Here is a 17605-nt window from a genome sequence, read left to right on the forward strand (position 1 = left end):
GGTCCCTGTACGATCGGTGCCAGAGCTTGGTCCGCATTGCCGGCAGTAAGTCGAACCCGTTTCCAGTGAGAGTTGGACTCCGCCAGGGCTGCCCTTTGTCACCGATTCTGTTCATAACTTTTATGGACAGAATTTCTAGGCGCAGCCAGGGCGTTGAGGGGGTCCGGTTTGGTGGGCTCAGGATTGGGTCACTGCTTTTTGCAGATGATATTGTCCTGTTTGCTTCATCAGGCCGTGATCTTCAGCTCTCTCTGGATCGGTTCGCAGCCGAGTGTGAAGCGGCTGGAATGAGAATCAGCACCTCCAAATCCGAGACCATGGTCCTCAGCCGGAAAAGGGTGGAGTGCCCTCTCAGGGTTGGTAGCGAGATCCTGCTTCAAGTGGAGGAGTTCAAGTATCTCGGGATCTTGTTCACGAGTGAGGGAAGAATGGAGCGTGAGATCGACAGGCGGATCGGTGCGGCATCCGCAGTAATGCGGGCGCTGCATCGGTCTGTCGTGGTGAAAAAGGAGCTGAGCCGCAAGGCGAAGCTCTCAATTTACCAGTCAATCTATGTTCCTACCCTCACCTATGGTCATGAACTATGGGTAGTGACCGAAAGAACGAGATCGCGAATACAAGCGGCTGAAATGAGTTTCCTCCGCAGGGTGTCTGGGCTTTCCCTTAAAGATAGGGTGAGAAGCTCAGTCATCCGGGAGGGGCTCAGAGTAGAGCCGCTGCTCCTCCGCATCGAGAGGAGTCAGATGAGGTGGCTCGGGCATCTGATCAGGATGCCTCCTGGACGCCTCCCTGGTGAGGTGTTCCGGGCACGTCCAACCGGGAGGAGGCCCCGGGGAAGACCCAGGACACGCTGGAGGGACTATGTCTCTCGACTGGCCTGGGAACGCCTTGGGATTCTCCCGGAAGAGCTAGAAGAAGTGGCCGGGGAGAGGGAAGTCTGGGCATCTCTGCTCAAGCTGCTGCCCCCGCGACCCGACCTCGGATAAGCGGGAGACAATGGATGGATGGATGGATGGACAGGCTAAATTACTGATTTGCAAGGATTATGGCTCTGGAAAAGAAACTGTTTATATGTCTATTAGTTTTAGTTTTAATTGAACTAAAATTGACCTACCAGGAGGGAATTTTTGGAACAAGTGATGACCTGTGTGAGATGACTCAGTGGTGATCCTTTAGACATGGTTAGTGACACGAGATGTATACAAGTTTGCAACAGATGGAACAGCACAGCTAATTATTCTCTTGCCAGACTTCACAACATGCTCTCATTTATTTTTGGAGTGGACCATTGCTCAACTAAACCAGACAACAATGTAGAATGTGATCGCATTTTCAATTATGGTTTTGTAAAATGTACTGGGATGGGTTGGGAAGTATTAAATTTCTTTAGTTGACATAAAAAGTACAACCATTGCTGAGCCTTCTTAGTGACGGACGTTGTGGTAATGTCCCAGCTGAGAGTGTTTATGATAGTTGTGCCCCAGAATTTGAGGGATCCCAGTGTATTGACTGTAGAATCATTAATCAGTAGTGAGAGAGGCTGTAACTGCTGTTTGTGAAAATCATTTACAGTGTCTACTACTGTCTTGGTTGGTTATTTGCAGTGCACCAAGACACAAGATGAGCTGCCTCCTTTCTGTGAGCTGTTTCATTACCACTGCCATTAGAAATTAATCCAATAAAGGTTGTGTTACTAGCAAATGAAAAGATTTTTACTGAGGGGTCAGTGGACCCTATAGTCATTGGTGGACAAGGAATAGTGTATGGGGGAAGAGGGCACAGACTTGAAGGGCATCTGAACTAATATAGAGGCAGTCCGAGAGGTGAGAGCCCATCCAAACATACTGCTTCCAATTTGTCAGTAAATCCATTTACAGGTGGAAATATTCAGTTCAGTTTGTAGAAGCTTAGTTAGCAACATTTCAGAGACAATAGTGTTAAATGCTGAACTGACGTCTACAAACAGTATCTGGGCATAAGTTCCTTTACATGAACAAATAAAAGAATTTACTAAGGAAAAGTCAACATTGCTCTACAATTCAAGGCATTATGGTATAAATGCAAGAACTGGTACCTTCACCAAATAATACTTTTGTAGACAAAAATTGATTATTATCATAAAGTATATTTAAAAAGAAAAACATGACCACATCATTCAATGAAAAGAGAATATCCTGGGTGGGCAGAGTGTCAGAGACTAGTAAGCAAAACAGAAACTGTAACCTGAAGACAAGCAAGATTTATTTGATTGGTGAACTTTCATTTTTGAGCAAAAACAGAAATTATCAAGTGGGCCTAATTGGGAAATTTAAATTCTTAATTTAAATTCTTAATTAAACTGCATTTTCTATTTTATTTTGCAAGAAGAGTTCAGACAGGGAGGTACGTCAACTCTCGGTCCTTAAATAAGATGATGTCCGACACATGACCATATGATGAATGTGCAGTAGCAGCACTGCAACTGGACGGTGTACATTGGCACAAAATGCAATATGAAACATAGAATGAATCATCAAAATGGCAACAGAAAATAACGTAATACATAAAATGGTAACAGTTTAGTTTACGTACTGCAAAAATGCATCTATTACTCATTTGCGCTTAAGTAAAAAGACCTTAACAAAGGCTTCTATTGGTCTTCCTAACACTTATAAAACATCAGTAAATAAGTTATTCATCTCTGTGCAGGATTCACAGGTTTTATACTAAATATGTAATATCATGAGACATGTGTCTCAGTTAAGCCGCTCCAGACCACTCTAAAGTGACGTTTTGTTAGAGGGTCACATTGCAGAGCTGAATTAACACTTTACTGATGCTTTGTAAGTGCTATGAAGACCCAAAGAATTGTATGTCAAGGTCTTGTTACATAAGCCTAAATGAGTAATGTAAACCAAACTATAGTGTTACCAATACAATTTAATTTCAGGGAAGCAAAATATGAAAACATATTCAGAAAGTTTAAAAATAAATTCATCCTGACAGATGTGATCAAGTATGATGACAGCTGTTAGACAGTATAAATACTGTAAAGCCAACAATATGCAATTCAAAGAGATGAGTTAACAGATGTGAGATCTGTGGCTTTAATGCTTCTGTCTGATGAGGCAGGATGATGATGAGGGTGGATTTGCTTTTTTTTATAAAAATCTCTCAATAGTTCAACGTCTGAAAAATAATTTCCTAGACAAATATTTGACCTGGTGGGGTAGTACAGTATAAACAGATGGTGTAAACTCTATGACTGGCAAGGACAGCTCTAAATAGGGCACCTGAGGGAACGTACACTTGCTGATAGCTAGAAATATGTTTGCAGATACATACAATATAACATTATGGACACTTAAGAAAGGGATTCCTTATTTTGTAAGAGAATTTTAAATCTGATAATATTCAATAAATGTGGTACAGCGATATCTTTCAAGGAGCAAGGCATTCAACCAGTCCTATTAGGCTGCAAAATATCAAAGTCTCAAGCACTGTAAGTGCAGCCAATGTATTACTTTTTTAGTTTTTTATTTAACTTACATATATGCATTAATATGTAAATGCAAGGAATTAAAATAAAGTTATTCATATATTTTAAATTTGATACATAAATATGTTGAGTGTTTTGCTTTCATTCACATCCTCTATCCCCACATGAAAGAAATAAAACTGCTTGATAAAATTGTAAGTAAAGACAGCAGGTTGTGAACTGTGGCCATAGTCAAAATACGTGCATAAGAGATGCAGGTGCTTGAGAATGATTATAAAATCCAGGGGCTAATTCTAAGTACATTTTGATATTCTACATCAAGATCGATATGTTCAGTATATAATTATGCCACAGGAAGAGTGTATTCTCTCTAAGGTTAATCTCTATGTATCATCTTGAAATCTGATTGTGAGGTCCAGTTTCTAAAATTGTTTCATGTTGTCTGAAAGTGTCATGTAATTCTCCAGCAATATCACTGAAAAATATAAAGGAGGAAGGATAAGAAATTGAGGCATATTGCATTTCAGAAAATTTGCTTAATACAGAGTTGTTCAAAACAATTGAATCCATCCACCCATCCATCCATCCATTTTCCAACCCGCTGAATCCAATATCAGTATACAAGTCTCCGAAGGCCTACACGCATTGCAGCACCTTTAATCAGATAGTGGATACCTTAGTGAAACAGGAAAATATGGTTAGTTTTATTGGTGCAACTGACTTCTGAGACTTCTGATGTAAGATAACATTTGCACTGACTTCAGATTCTCAGTGCGTTCTGAACCATTGTTTTTTTCTGAATTTGCAGTAATTTGTCTATTTGGGCATATAAAGGATGGGTTGGTAGGCCCCTTCATGTCAATATAACATTAGTACTTCTTGATCCTCTCCAAACTTTAGTAGTTTGGGCCCAATGATAAAACTGAAAATTAGGTAAATGAATGATAGAGGAATTTGCATAATAAGTGAACTTTACTGCAGTTAGCAGGATGCTATTTTTTGCATGAGAAGGTTGTTGAATTTTAATTTGAACAAGTCTATAAATTATTGTGTAATGAATGACTCCTAACTGTGTAAATTAATGTGACATATGTGAAACCTGAGATTCAGCTCAAGGTCATAGATAGGTGATTATCATTTAAAAGTTTCAAAGTGTAGACTTGATGCGGATAACAATTTTGATACATTTTTCAAAGCGTATTTTGGTGCAATTTTAAAAGAAGCTGGAAATGAATCACATTAAATGAAATATTTATTGTACAATAATCAAAAAAATGAGAGATGATGGCAGAGGACAAACACGTTTTTTTCTGGTATATAAGCAAACAGGTGAAAGATCTGTTGATGGATAAAAAACTGGCATTCAAGTTGCAAGGATCACATAAAATCAAGTACGAGAGACGTTCAAAACGTTTCTGCACTTTTTTTTAACTCTGTTAAGAATTTCAAAAACAAATTATATCATGTTTTTATGATAGTCACCTTCGTTTGCAATGCAATTTTCCCATCGTCGTACCAGCTTTGTAATGCTCAATTACTACTCCTTCTGCCTTACTATTTCCAACGAAAATATAAAAGTGCGGAAACTTTTTGAACGCCCCTCGTACAATATAATGACCATGGATAGCAACACTACAGGTTCATATCATCTTCCAATATGCAGACCCTTAATATCTGAAATCAGCAATGTAAAAATAGAGTTATTGTCTCAGATTTATTCCCATAAGCTTTAGGTAAAAGAAAACTGAAGCTGGCAGCTCATTCATTGGTCAGCAATCTCAGTAGTCAGAATATGGGAAGTACTTCCAAATGTGTTGTGATGTGAACCCATCTCAACATATGCTAATGTCTGCCTAGATCACATCTAACAATAAAGGCAGAGTAATAAAAGCAGAAATTATTTGTACTTTAAATAACATTTATCACACCATGGTAAAATGTAAGATTATCTTTGAAAACACACAAATGTATGCCAAAATCAGTACTTAAAATATGAGGAAAGCAGACTTTATGTGGATGAGGAAGTGTCTATAAAACACAGAATGGGAAAGTAATAATATAAATGATAAATGGTGTCACTTCAGAGACATTCTGACCTAGGCTCAAAATAAGTCCACTCCTAAAACCACAAATTAAAAAGTCTAAAAAAATGGCCAATAGCCTGGATAAACAAGACATTGTTAAAAAAGTAAATCTGAAAATATTACTATACAAGAAATTTAAAAAACAGACAAATATTTCTGACTAGAGGAATACAAGGCACTGCATCAGGAGGTCAAAAAACACATTAGAAAGGTCAAAAGAGAAACAGAAATTAAAAAAAAAAAGCCAAAACAAGCAACAAACAATTTTTGAGTACTACTCTAGTAAAAAAGATGATAAAAGAGAATTTAAGAAACCTTAGCAATACAAATGGAGAAATCATTAAAAATGAGAAGGAAATAGCAAATGATCCAAACAAATATTTCACCCAAGTATTTGTAAATGAAGAAGCAGATGGACTGCTCCATGCAAAAGAAAAACAAACTCTCAGCTCCCTGATTTTAAAATAGAAGAGTCAGATGTGATTCAAGCCCTTTCATTGAAGACTAATAAAACTCCTGGACCAGGTGGGATTTTACCCACTGTACTGAAATAAATGATAGACATCAATTTTAAGACCTTCTTAGTAATATTTAAGCAGTCCCTTGACAAAAGACAAGTACCTGAGGACTCAACGCTGCAAATGTGACTCCAGTCCATCCAAAATGTGGATCCAAGTAATTAAACACCAGTGACTCTTACTTGTGTACCATGCAAAATTATGGTGTAGGAAATTGTGACATGTGTGTTATGCTGAGCAGGGTCACAGGGAAGCTGTAGTCTATCCCAGCAAGCATAGGGCACAGCCCTGCATTTAAGCCCTCCAATTTACAGGGAAAAAACTTGAGGGTTGGTGTCAGAATTGGCACTCTAGGCACCATAAAAAACTTCACACTGTTCCATTTCATCTCAACTAGTGTGGTGCTGAGGTGTCATGGCTGCACTCGGGTCCTAATCTGAGATCCTGAGTTGGTTTGTTATGTGGTGGGTGCAGCAATGTGCCATATCAGTGCGTGCTCCTAACCTCTCTCTCCTATCTTTATGGTCAAGTCTGTGTTAGTATCAGAAAACTACATAATGTCATCATGACCTCCAGGTGTCGTGAAGTCATGACATTATTCATATTTAGAAATAGTCTTCTTCTTCTCGCTGGGACTGGGACTACATCGCTTTGTGAATACTTCCTATGCACTGCTGTGAGTTAGGAAAAATTCTTATCCTAGTCTGACTTTTTGTGCAATTCCCAGGAATAATTCCAAGACGTTCAATAAATATGTCCCATTCAGAATGCAGTCCCGGATTTTGATCTTCTGTTGCCATGGTAAATTTTAGCTTCCCTGGGCAGCCATAATGTACTAAAGGATGCTTGCCATTACTGTATCACGTAGTTCTTGCCTGCCATTCTCACAATGCAAACTGTTTTGAACAAGATGTTTATCCATTGTGTGAAAAATTGGTTTATTAGGGTGGGGCTGCAAGTAAGACATACCATAAAACAGACATTGTGCTTCAGAAAATTTGGCACTGAATGCCAGCCAGCTATATAGAATACTATGTACAGTTTATGAAAATCAGTAAAAAAATAAGCATAAAAGTTATTTTTTGAGAATTTGGGAATTAAACGTGTTTAACATGCTATATACAGAATTTCACGGATAACCTTATAACTCTCTTTACTTTTGTCTAAATTAAATGCTAAAAAATAAATTAAAGTTTGTACATGTGACATACATTTCAATTTGAGAAATGTATAACTCGAATAGTGTTGTGGTGGTGTGGATGGTGGAGAACCTTCTGTGTCATCAAAAGCACTGACTGAATTAAGCAAACTACCATGATGGGGTATTTAACTTGAAGTTATTGGAATGTGTCACATAGTATGTATTTTTCAAAACAACCAAGAAACATGAAAATGTAGGTTAGCAGGGTGGGTGATAAACTGGAAAAGCATACCCAGGGCTCTCTTGTAGTGGAACTGTGAAAGCAAATGGTCAGCAGGTTAGTCAATCAATCAGTCTGTAATTTTTACAGCAACATTCATTTTAACAGTAATAGTATCTTCACATGTACAAAGCTGCAGCTTTACAGAATGCTTAAACTGAAACATGGTGAAGTCATTTAGAACAATGGAATGATTTAGAACAAAGGAAAATGCTTGCTCATTCTAAAGATAATCTTGAAGCTAATTATTTATTCCTAATAAGCTTAGCTTTTACATGCTCCTGTTTGCATTTTGCTACTTGTTATAGTATGATTTCACTTTCTAGGTGAATAAAGCTTTGAAGCAGAAATCCGACATTGAACATTACCGCAACAAACTGAGACTGAAGGCAAAACGGAAAGGCTACTATGATTTTCCTGCCGTAGACAGTGGCAAAAAATCCATCACTCAAAAGCAAAAACAGGCTTATGAAAAAGCACAAGCTGAGCTGGACAAAGTACTAAATCCAGAAGAAGACCTGTCCTCTACTTATGTAAAGTCCAAAACCAGGTATGATTTTTAGTTTTTATCTTCTGTGGTGCCATTCATGGTGAGTATAAGCTATGGGACATCTCCCAGATATATTTGTCACTGTAAGCCTGGGCAAGGAGTCCTTAGTGAGCTAGAAGTAACGAAACAGGGCCATTGAGAGGTGAAATTCACACATTTCAAAGACCAGTGTGATAGGAGGACTGTAGTGTAGTGCAACATCTAGATCAGGATTATATTATTATATTTATTGTTATTATTACCCGCTAAAATCCTCTTTTTAGTGCAAAGAGAGGTCGAGCTTTGAGGGCGGAATGGTGGCTCTGAGGCTAAGGATCTGTTCTGGTATCCAGAAGGTTGCTGGTTTGAATCCCTGTCACTGCCAAAAGAGATCCTACTCTGCTGGGCCGTTGAGCAAGACCCTTAACCTGTAATGGCTGACCCTATGCTCTGACCCCAAAGGGTATGCGAAAACTAACAAATTCCTAATACAAGAAATCGTATAAGGCAAAATAAAGAACCAAAAAAAAAAAAAGCTGTCTGTTTCCGCTTTCAGCTGCAAGCATGGAGGATACTGTAGCTTAAAACGAGAAAAAGTAAAACAGTGTTTGTCAGTTACAAGTTCTATCTGTGAAGCGAAGTGACACTGACAGAATTATAAATATCAAATCGCGCTTTCCTACCTGAAAAATTTGTGTTCAAGATTGTGACTCAGTGTGCTCTTACTGAAGTAGCTTACAACTTACTGCCATTATGCTCATTTGTGCAGGCACACATGCAACTGCTGTAATAATTAACGCAAAACGAAGCATGCAATAGATGACTTGTTCACAGTTCACACAACCAGGTCAGGTAATTTGGTGTACTGGTGCATTATGGAGTATCTTGTTATTTGACAATCATGCACTCTTAAAGTAATGGTCCTAAAATGATTCTTTACTGGGTTTATGGTTCCTTCTAGTACCATTGCTTGACAAAGAACGAGTTAATTCTGGGAAGGGTTTTTGCATATAAAATTGATTCTTCTAGAATTTGAAAGGTTCTTTAATAAGTTAAAAAACAGAAATCTATAGTAAGCTATGTAGCAGGATATAACAGATCAAAAACAAAAAACTGAGTTTAGCCTACGTGCAGCAGAAGTCCTTTTAAAAAATTGTGAACCCACTGGAATTCCACAAATCTGATATCATCTATTCACAGCTATTTATGGAACCATAAATAAATGTTCTTTGTGAAACTTTTTCTCAGATACTTCTTTCGGGAACCAAAAATGGTTTTCCTATGGTATCACTCTGAAGAACCTGTTTGGCAACTTTATTTTTAAGAGTGTGAAGTATGTTTGTTAAAGAATTGAGAGTAAATGTGTTGGGTTTTTTTTGGAATTTGTTTTCAAATTTATTTTGTATAGTTTGGTACCCCTGAAATGCTGGACATGCTTTTCCAGATTATTGGGTCTGTGTTGGCCTCTGCTATAAAAATGCAAAGATTTTTCTTGATTTACAGGTGAGTTTCCTATTAGGGGTCCAGTGCAACATAAGTGTCAGTGTTCTATCTGAACTATTGAACAACAAATTATTTCTTTTAAAGCATATTACCTTATCCCTGATTTTGTGCTTAGGGATAATTATTTCATTTTATTAGCTTAATTGGGTATAGTTATTCTCTTTTAAGTGGAGAATACTTTGATAATTGCTAAAACCGCTTTTACGAAACCCACACCAAATGGCACAGAATAGAGACAGAGATATATGCATTGCTTTTGTCATTCCAACAGATGGTGCATCATAATCATTTGTAGTATTAATATGCACTGCTAAAAATCTATATGATGTTCCATCTGATGGAATGACATTTTATTACTACAAATGTTTGTGATGCACCATTTGTTGGAATGACTGAGACATAGCAAGTGGACGGACACACAGGCACAATCACACAAACACTTATCATTTTATTGAGGTGGCTAGAGAGTAGAGAGGTGACATACTACATAGAGAGGTATAATACATTAAAGTGGCAGGGCGATGTGCTTCTTTTAAGAAGACCATGTTAATTAAAATCCAGATACTTCACCATGTAAGATGTTGCAGGGTAGAAAATGGACAATGAAAAAAAAAGAAAAAGCTTTGGCAGATATTTTGGGCTGATTTCATAATAACAATGACAGTGGTAACATATGGAATCCAAAAATGGAGATGATACACCCACCAGGTACTCAATTGCACATTGTATCATAACTTAAATGTTTTGTGTGCTTTTGTTGAGATTGGCTTTGTGAATCAGCAGTGTGATCTGAAAATGAAAAACTAAACAGTATGTGACTGTTTGAATAAATGTCTTTCATTAATCAGATCAGCGGGACAGAGCTTGTTATTTTTATTGAATTTGTTTGAATGCACAGTATTGCTAAAGAGTTTGACTTTTTCAGTAATATCAGTTCCCTCTCCTCCTGTGTCGGATGCTTTAATGGCAATGCTTACTTTATACCTCTTACTAAGTACGCTGGTTTGGTAAACTGTCCTGAGAGTTCTGCTTTGAAACAATTACAGACAATCCCAAATGAAGAACCCATCATACAGAAGTAGGCAATCTCTCAACAGCCCCAGCCCAGGAGGAACTGAAATGGACCTGCTTGTGACGAGGGAGAAGCCGAGGCGGGGCATTCGAAACAGTGGGTATGATGTAAGTAAGGCTGGCCTCTTAAATTCAATCTCACCATTCAATGCTGTTCCTTCTTTTTAAAAGAACAAAAGCATGCAATCTTTACACTTTTAAATGATTTAATCCAGCAGAGCCTGCAAGTAGAAATGAGTATATTCATGGTAACTGAAATGAAAAGACAAATTTAATAAATGTTGTTCTTCTGATTTATTGTTAAGGTCAGTATTGTAAGTGTGTGGAGGATGTTGTATCATTCGGAATGTTATACATACTGTATGTGTATTATTACTAATAATTTCAAAGCAGAATTATAATCAGAATGATTATCAGGATGGGTCTTGGAGTCTATCCTCACTCCTTCATTCATGTGCAATTTTATTTACCATTTTTATCTGCTGTTTAGCTACAGTGTTTTGATGGGAGGAGCAAAGGGAAATAAAAAGAGAGGTCGAGCTTTCTTTGTTTTCTGTGGTATTGTGCTTGGTGCCAATTCAAAGTCCGCTGCTGAGTTCTTCCTTTAGTCGTGTCTTGTGTTTTGTTTTTTTTTTTTTGACCCACCTTACCTCGTGGATTTTTGCCTACTTTTTTGTATGTCATTTTAAAACATTTTTTTTTCATTCTTATTATGACTCGTCTGCCTTCTGCTCTTATTCACTGGCATGAGTAACTGAGCCTGGCTGGGCATCACTTTACTCTCCATCCTTGTATCAGAGATACTTTTGCTTTGTTGGGGACTGCGTCTGAAGTTATTATATTGTGGTATCCTCCTGACAGAGAAAATCTGTGCATCCCATATTAAGGTCTAAGGTCAGATTTTTGAAACCTTGTTAGGTCCAAAGGATCAGGAGAAGCCACGAAAACCAGTTGTGCCAAAAGAGAAGATAATGCAAAATGAGGTGAAGCCATAAAGAAATGACACCATTTATCAGCAGACAGCCTTAGAGCATATGTAAAATGTATCAATGTCCATTAAGAACAGTAAAACGCAAATGTAGCATATACATACACACAATGCCATCCATCCATGGTCTAGCATGCAGCAAATTATATCAAATTCAAAAGCTCTCTTTATAAGAACATAAGACAGCGTTTGCTAACCTTGGGGTTGCGATATGCTAATGGGGTCACAAGAAAATATTTAAAAATAGAACAAAAAAAAAATTACTCGATGTATTGAATAGGAAGTCAATGCCAATATTACAAACAGCTGGGGTTGCAAAAAAGCTGAGATTTCAAAATGGGGTCACAGACCATAAAAGCTTGGGAACCTCTGACTTAAGACATTTGACAAATGGGACTGATCAGACTGATTTGCTTAGCTACTTGCTGACTTGTCACTGTATCTCATCCACATACTTATTAAAAGTTGTCAAGATTTCTTCTTCAAACTACATGTCTCAATAATTTGCTCCATATTCCCAAGACCTTTGTGTAAAGAAGTGCACTTGGATTCCATCTTATAGTATCTTGTTCTTAATTTGCCCCCAAAGAGAATAAAAGGGCCACCTCAGGGTACATGGTTTTGTAAGGTTGGGCTAGGAGCTATATAAAGTGATGATGTGTAGAAATTTAGGGAAGCCAAAGAGCGAAGCTAAAAGACTATGACAGAGTTGTGGAGCTATTAAGCAGACATGTTTCTGCCATTTTAGACTTGTTTGCTCAATCAGTTTGATAAAATTTGTTTCTGTGTAACATGCACAAATATACAAATATAAAACAAGAATAATAAAAGACCTTGTAGTACATGCACACAGTTCCATATACAGTACAAGCATTTTGAGGTTGAGATGAAGATATGATTATAAATTAAAAGTAAAGATGGTCACCTTTTATTTCCAGGTCTTTCTACACATATATAGTACATTCTCCATCCATCCATCCATTTTCCAACCCGCTGAATCCGAACACAGGGTCACGGGGGTCTGCTGGAGCCAATCCCAGCCAACACAGGGCACAAGGCAGGAACCAATCCCGGGCAGGGTGCCAACCCACCGCAGGACACACACAAACACACCACACACCAAGCACACACTAGGGCCAAAGTAGAATCGCCAATCCACCTAACCTGCATGTCTTTGGACTGTGGGAGGAAACCCACGCAGACACGGGGAGAACATGCAAACTCCACGCAGGGAGGACCCGGGAAGAGAACCCGGGTCCCCAGGTCACCCAACTGCGAGGCAGCAGCGCTACCCACTGCGCCACCGTGCTGCCCTAGTACATTCTATATTTTAGAATTATGTTTCATTATTGGAGCAGAAGGCTTACCATGTTTTTTTCTTTGTCGTTGACAATGTTCGCATAAAATGGTCTTGAATGTAGGTAGCGGGCGGCACAGTGGCGCAGTGGATAGCGCTGCTGCCTCGTAGTTAGGAGACCCGGGTTCGCTTCCCAGGTCCTCCCTGTGTGGAGTTTGCATGTTCTCCTTGTGTCTGCGTGGGTTTCCTCCCACAGTCCAAAGACATGCAGGTTAGGTGCATTGACGATTCTAAATTGTCCCTAGTGTGTGCGCGCCCTGCGGTGGGCTGGCGCCCTGCCCGGGGTTTGTTTCCTGCCTTGTGCCCTGTGTTGGCTGGGATTGTTGGCTGAGACCACACTACTATGTTTTCATTTAAAAAAGCAGATGTTAGTCTCCCATTTCATATTTCATCCACACTATCCTGCCGTTTTTAACTCAACAAAAAAGGAGACTTTTGAAAATCCTCTTGACAGCCGTAATCTTTTGAAAATTCCGGCTCGGTATTACAGTGTGAATGGGGGAAAATGTATAGTTTTGAAAATGTAAACTTTATTCGTGCTCTCATTTGTTTGTGATTATCAAGTAACCCTTCCCTAACTTTGGATCCTGATCACTTCAACATCTCATATCCTGATTGGTGATAAAGAAAACCTATTCTGACACAGAGGACATAGAAGAGCTGCTTTCCATGGTGCTTGTTGTTTTGCTTACCTGCATCTAAATTACCTTTCGTACAGTCTGAAAGCTGCCTACATGTGAAAAAGGCTAATAATTTAGTGGTCGGTATAGTTTTGAAGAAATTCCCTTGAATTTATTCTGGGTATTTAAATGATATGCAAATCATTGCATTATGTCAGACAGTCAGTCATTGTCCAACCTGCTATATCCCAACTACAGGGTCACGGGATTCTGCTGGAGCCAATCCCAGCCAACACAGGGCGCAAGGTAGGAACAAACCCTGGGCAGGGCGCACACCCACACACCAAGCACACACTAGGGACAATTTAGGAGCCAATCCCAGCCAACACAGGGCGCAAGGCCGGAAACAAATCCTGGGCAGGGCGCCAGCCCACCGCAGGGCACACGCACACACACCAGGGACAATTTAGAATCACCAATGCACCTGACCTGCATGTCTTTGGACTGTGGGAGGAAACCCACGCAGACACGGGGAGAACATGCAAACTCCATGCAGGGAGGACCCGGGAAGCGAACCTGGGTCTCCTTACTGTGAGGCAGCAGCGCTACCACTGCACCACCGTGCTGCCCTTTGCATTATGTTGTATGTACAAGTTACACAGCATCCCAACTTTTCTGGAAACAGAGATGTATTATTCTGCCTAGTGAAGGGTAAATGGATAAACTCCTGTCATCACTGAAGCATCAATTTAAGGCGAGTGAAATATATTAAGAAGGGTGACGGCTAAGGCCTTATTTTGTGTAGATTAGCTTTTTAAAAAAATATGAAGTTTGTTTAATTACATCAATGTCAGGATAAAATGAACATGAATAAAAGTGGATAATAATAAAATGCTAACAAGAATGTAAAAAAAGCTGAAAAAGTTTGCAGATGATGCCAAACTAGGTGCAATGGCAGAACAAGTCGAATCATTACAGAGGGATCTGGATTACATACAAGCTCAGGTAGATTTGAGGCAGAAATAACATATTGTAAATAAATGTCAAATGTCACACATAGGAAGTAAAAATGTTAGGTTTTGGAGGTATTGAAAATTAAAAATACAGTAATGGACTCGCCATTACCAACATCCACACATATACAGAAGCAATCAAGAAGGCTGGTGAGATGTTAGGTTAGGTATAGCACAATGTGTAAAGTATGAATCAAGGGAAATTATGCTTAAGCTACTGTATATAATAAAATAGTGAGGCACCATCTGGAGTACTGTGTGCAGTTGTGGTCTCCATATTACAAAAACGACACAGCAATAATAAAGAAAGTACACAGAAAAGTCACTAGGCTGTTTTTACAGGGTCGAGAAGTTTGAACTATGTATGAAAATTGAAGGAGCTGAACCTTTACAGTTTAATTAAATGAAAATTAAGAAGTAATATGACTGAATTTTATAAAATCATGACATGAATTAGTACAGTGGATCCCAGTTTTTACTTTAAATTGAATTTTTTATTTAAATTGAGTCGATTTTGCACCTTATTAACGTTCTTCACATAGAGAACCATAGGCACATGGAGTAAATTACCAAGCAATGTGGTAGAGAGTGGTAATTTACTGACTAGTACAATTATTAAAAGTAGGCAAATAGGTGTGGTGAGCTTTGTTGGGCTAAATGGCATGTAATGATCAAAACTGTTCTTCTGATGTGAGCTGTGATTTAGAACCAGAGATCTAAAAGAAGTTAAGTTAAATCCTAATAGTTAACATCAATTCATGGATGGGAAAACCATCAGAAGGTGGGATTGGATTGGTATTTGTTCATCGTCACAAATCAAAAAGGTGGCTTATAAATATGTATTAAACTAATAAGCTGAGTGCTTTCTTTGCATAGTTTGAGGAATTTTGTCTTGTTATGGCTGCAGTACAACTCCAGTGCGAAGACTGTTGATAACAACTATAAAGTGTTTCAGTGCACAACCTGTCCACAGTTCTGGCTGCCGGTCCACTGTTCTTTATTTATATCGAAAGTGAGCAAATTAAGAGGAAAAAAGGATGTTCTCAACCTGCAAAAAGCCCTGAAAGTGTCAGACAGACTTCTTTACCAGAGATGCAATTATGATCACATATTTCCTCATTCTGTCAAAAATATTAGCATGTGTGTAGCTGCTCTCTACTGCTGCATACAGGCATGAGAAATAAGAGATGTTTCTCAAACTCATTTCTTATATAGTAACATTTTTGCCTTGTAAAATAATGTTGAGTGCATTTAAATGGCCTGCAATATCAACTATGCATCTGAGGTCTAATAACCATTTTATGTTTGACTATTATTACAAATTTTGAATGTATTTTCTTAGAGAGAAAGCCTATTTAAAGATAAATCACATCACCACAGTCCACCTCTAGTGCAAATTTGAGTTAATATAATCCCAAATCTTTACAACGGTGTGCTTGACATGTACTAATTTAATTAATAGTTTGAATTTAATTTTAAGTCTCCTGAGATATGACTGCATGTCTCAGGGTTTGCTCATCTTCTTGCATGTTTAGGAGAATAGTCTGTTTTCAGTACCTGTCATAACAGGAGCCCCATAGCCACTTCAGCTTTTGCTAGGGTAGCTGTAGTCTTTAGATGGCCTTGGATATGAATTGAAATATTCCTCCACCTCAAAACAAGCTTTTTAAGTCAAGCAGCTCCTCAGTGACTGTTTCTCTACCAGTGGAAGACAAAAGAAGTCTTTTGTCTCATCACATGCAGCTGAAAACAAGTTACATTTCAGTGCTTTTTCAGTAGGCTGAATTTCGATATTATGATGTTCTAGGAAGACCCACATTCTTTAACTCCTTTGTTTTTCAAAGCAGTGGTGAAGCACTCTGGTTTACAAACCTGCCCTACAAAAATGGATTTTCTTGTTACGTCATGAAGTGAGCTACTTGAAAACTGGCTCTTGTGGTTATCCCTTGTGTTTTGTTTCCATGGCCGCACTAATGTTAAATTGCTTTAGCACTTCCATCATCTCTACTCTGGTATTTGAGCTGAAAATCTGGCTACATTTTAAGAAATGTAATGACATTTCACATGATAATCTTTCGTTATGGCATAACAAGTAAAGCACAAGCATTTCCCACAAGATTCTGCAGATAAAAAATCAATCATTCAAATGTTATTTTATGTGGTGGGGTGGCCCAGAGGTTGGATAGATAGATAGATAGATAGATAGATAGATAGATAGATAGATAGATAGATAGATAGATAGATAGATAGATAGATAGATAGATAGATAGATAGATAGATAGATAGATAGATAGATAGATAGATAGATAGATAGATAGATAGATAGATAGATAGATAGATAGATAGATAGATAGATAGATAGAACATTTTGTTTATCTCAGAGGCCTCAAAGTGAAATCCCACTTGAAGAATATCTCAATAATTAGATAGGAACAGGTTTCATATTGTTCCTCCCCAACACTATGCGACTCTTCAGTTCCACCCGGGGGGTAAACGTTAACATTATACAAAGTTACTGTCTGTTATACCTGCATTTTTATCACTCTTTAATTTAATATTGTTTTTTCTCAGTATGCTGCTGCTGGAGTATGGGGATTTCCCCTTGGGGATTAATAAAGTATCTATCTATCTATCTATCTATCTATCTATCTATCTATCTATCTATCTATCTATCTATCTATCTATCTATCTATCTATCTATCTATCTATCTATCTATCTATCTATCTATCTATCTATCTATCTATCTATCTATCTATCATGTTCATAACATGGCAACTGTGATTGGCCCCAAGAGGTTTGAACGGGGTATATGTCAGCATTCAGCTAGACCAAAAAAATTTGAAGTTGTACTTCTGCACTTATTCGTTTTTATAGCAACATGGAGAGTCAAATAGCATGTGGCATAAACCCTAGCAAGCCCCGTCTTTAATCTCATCAAGAGATACTTTATTAATCCCAAGGAGAAATTCACATACTCCAGCAGCAGCATATTAAGTTAGTGCTGCTATCTAATATATTTAGT

The 17605-nt window shown here is 38.2% G+C and overlaps 1 protein-coding gene across 3 annotated transcripts in view; it reads left to right on the forward strand.

The window, feature by feature from the left end:
- LOC114645957 (UPF0606 protein KIAA1549L-like) overlaps positions 1 to 17605 on the forward strand; it is a 333503-nt gene that overhangs the window by 284282 nt on the left and 31616 nt on the right. For all 3 annotated transcript variants that reach the window (XM_028793895.2, XM_028793894.2, XM_051923802.1), the window contains 2 exons: positions 7828 to 8051; positions 10580 to 10712. In XM_028793895.2, the coding sequence (XP_028649728.2) occupies positions 7828 to 8051; positions 10580 to 10712 (357 nt within the window). The remainder of the gene's footprint in view (positions 1 to 7827; positions 8052 to 10579; positions 10713 to 17605) is intronic.

This window comes from Erpetoichthys calabaricus, chromosome 2 (assembly GCF_900747795.2).
Source record: "Erpetoichthys calabaricus chromosome 2, fErpCal1.3, whole genome shotgun sequence".
Taxonomy (NCBI): domain Eukaryota; kingdom Metazoa; phylum Chordata; class Cladistia; order Polypteriformes; family Polypteridae; genus Erpetoichthys; species Erpetoichthys calabaricus.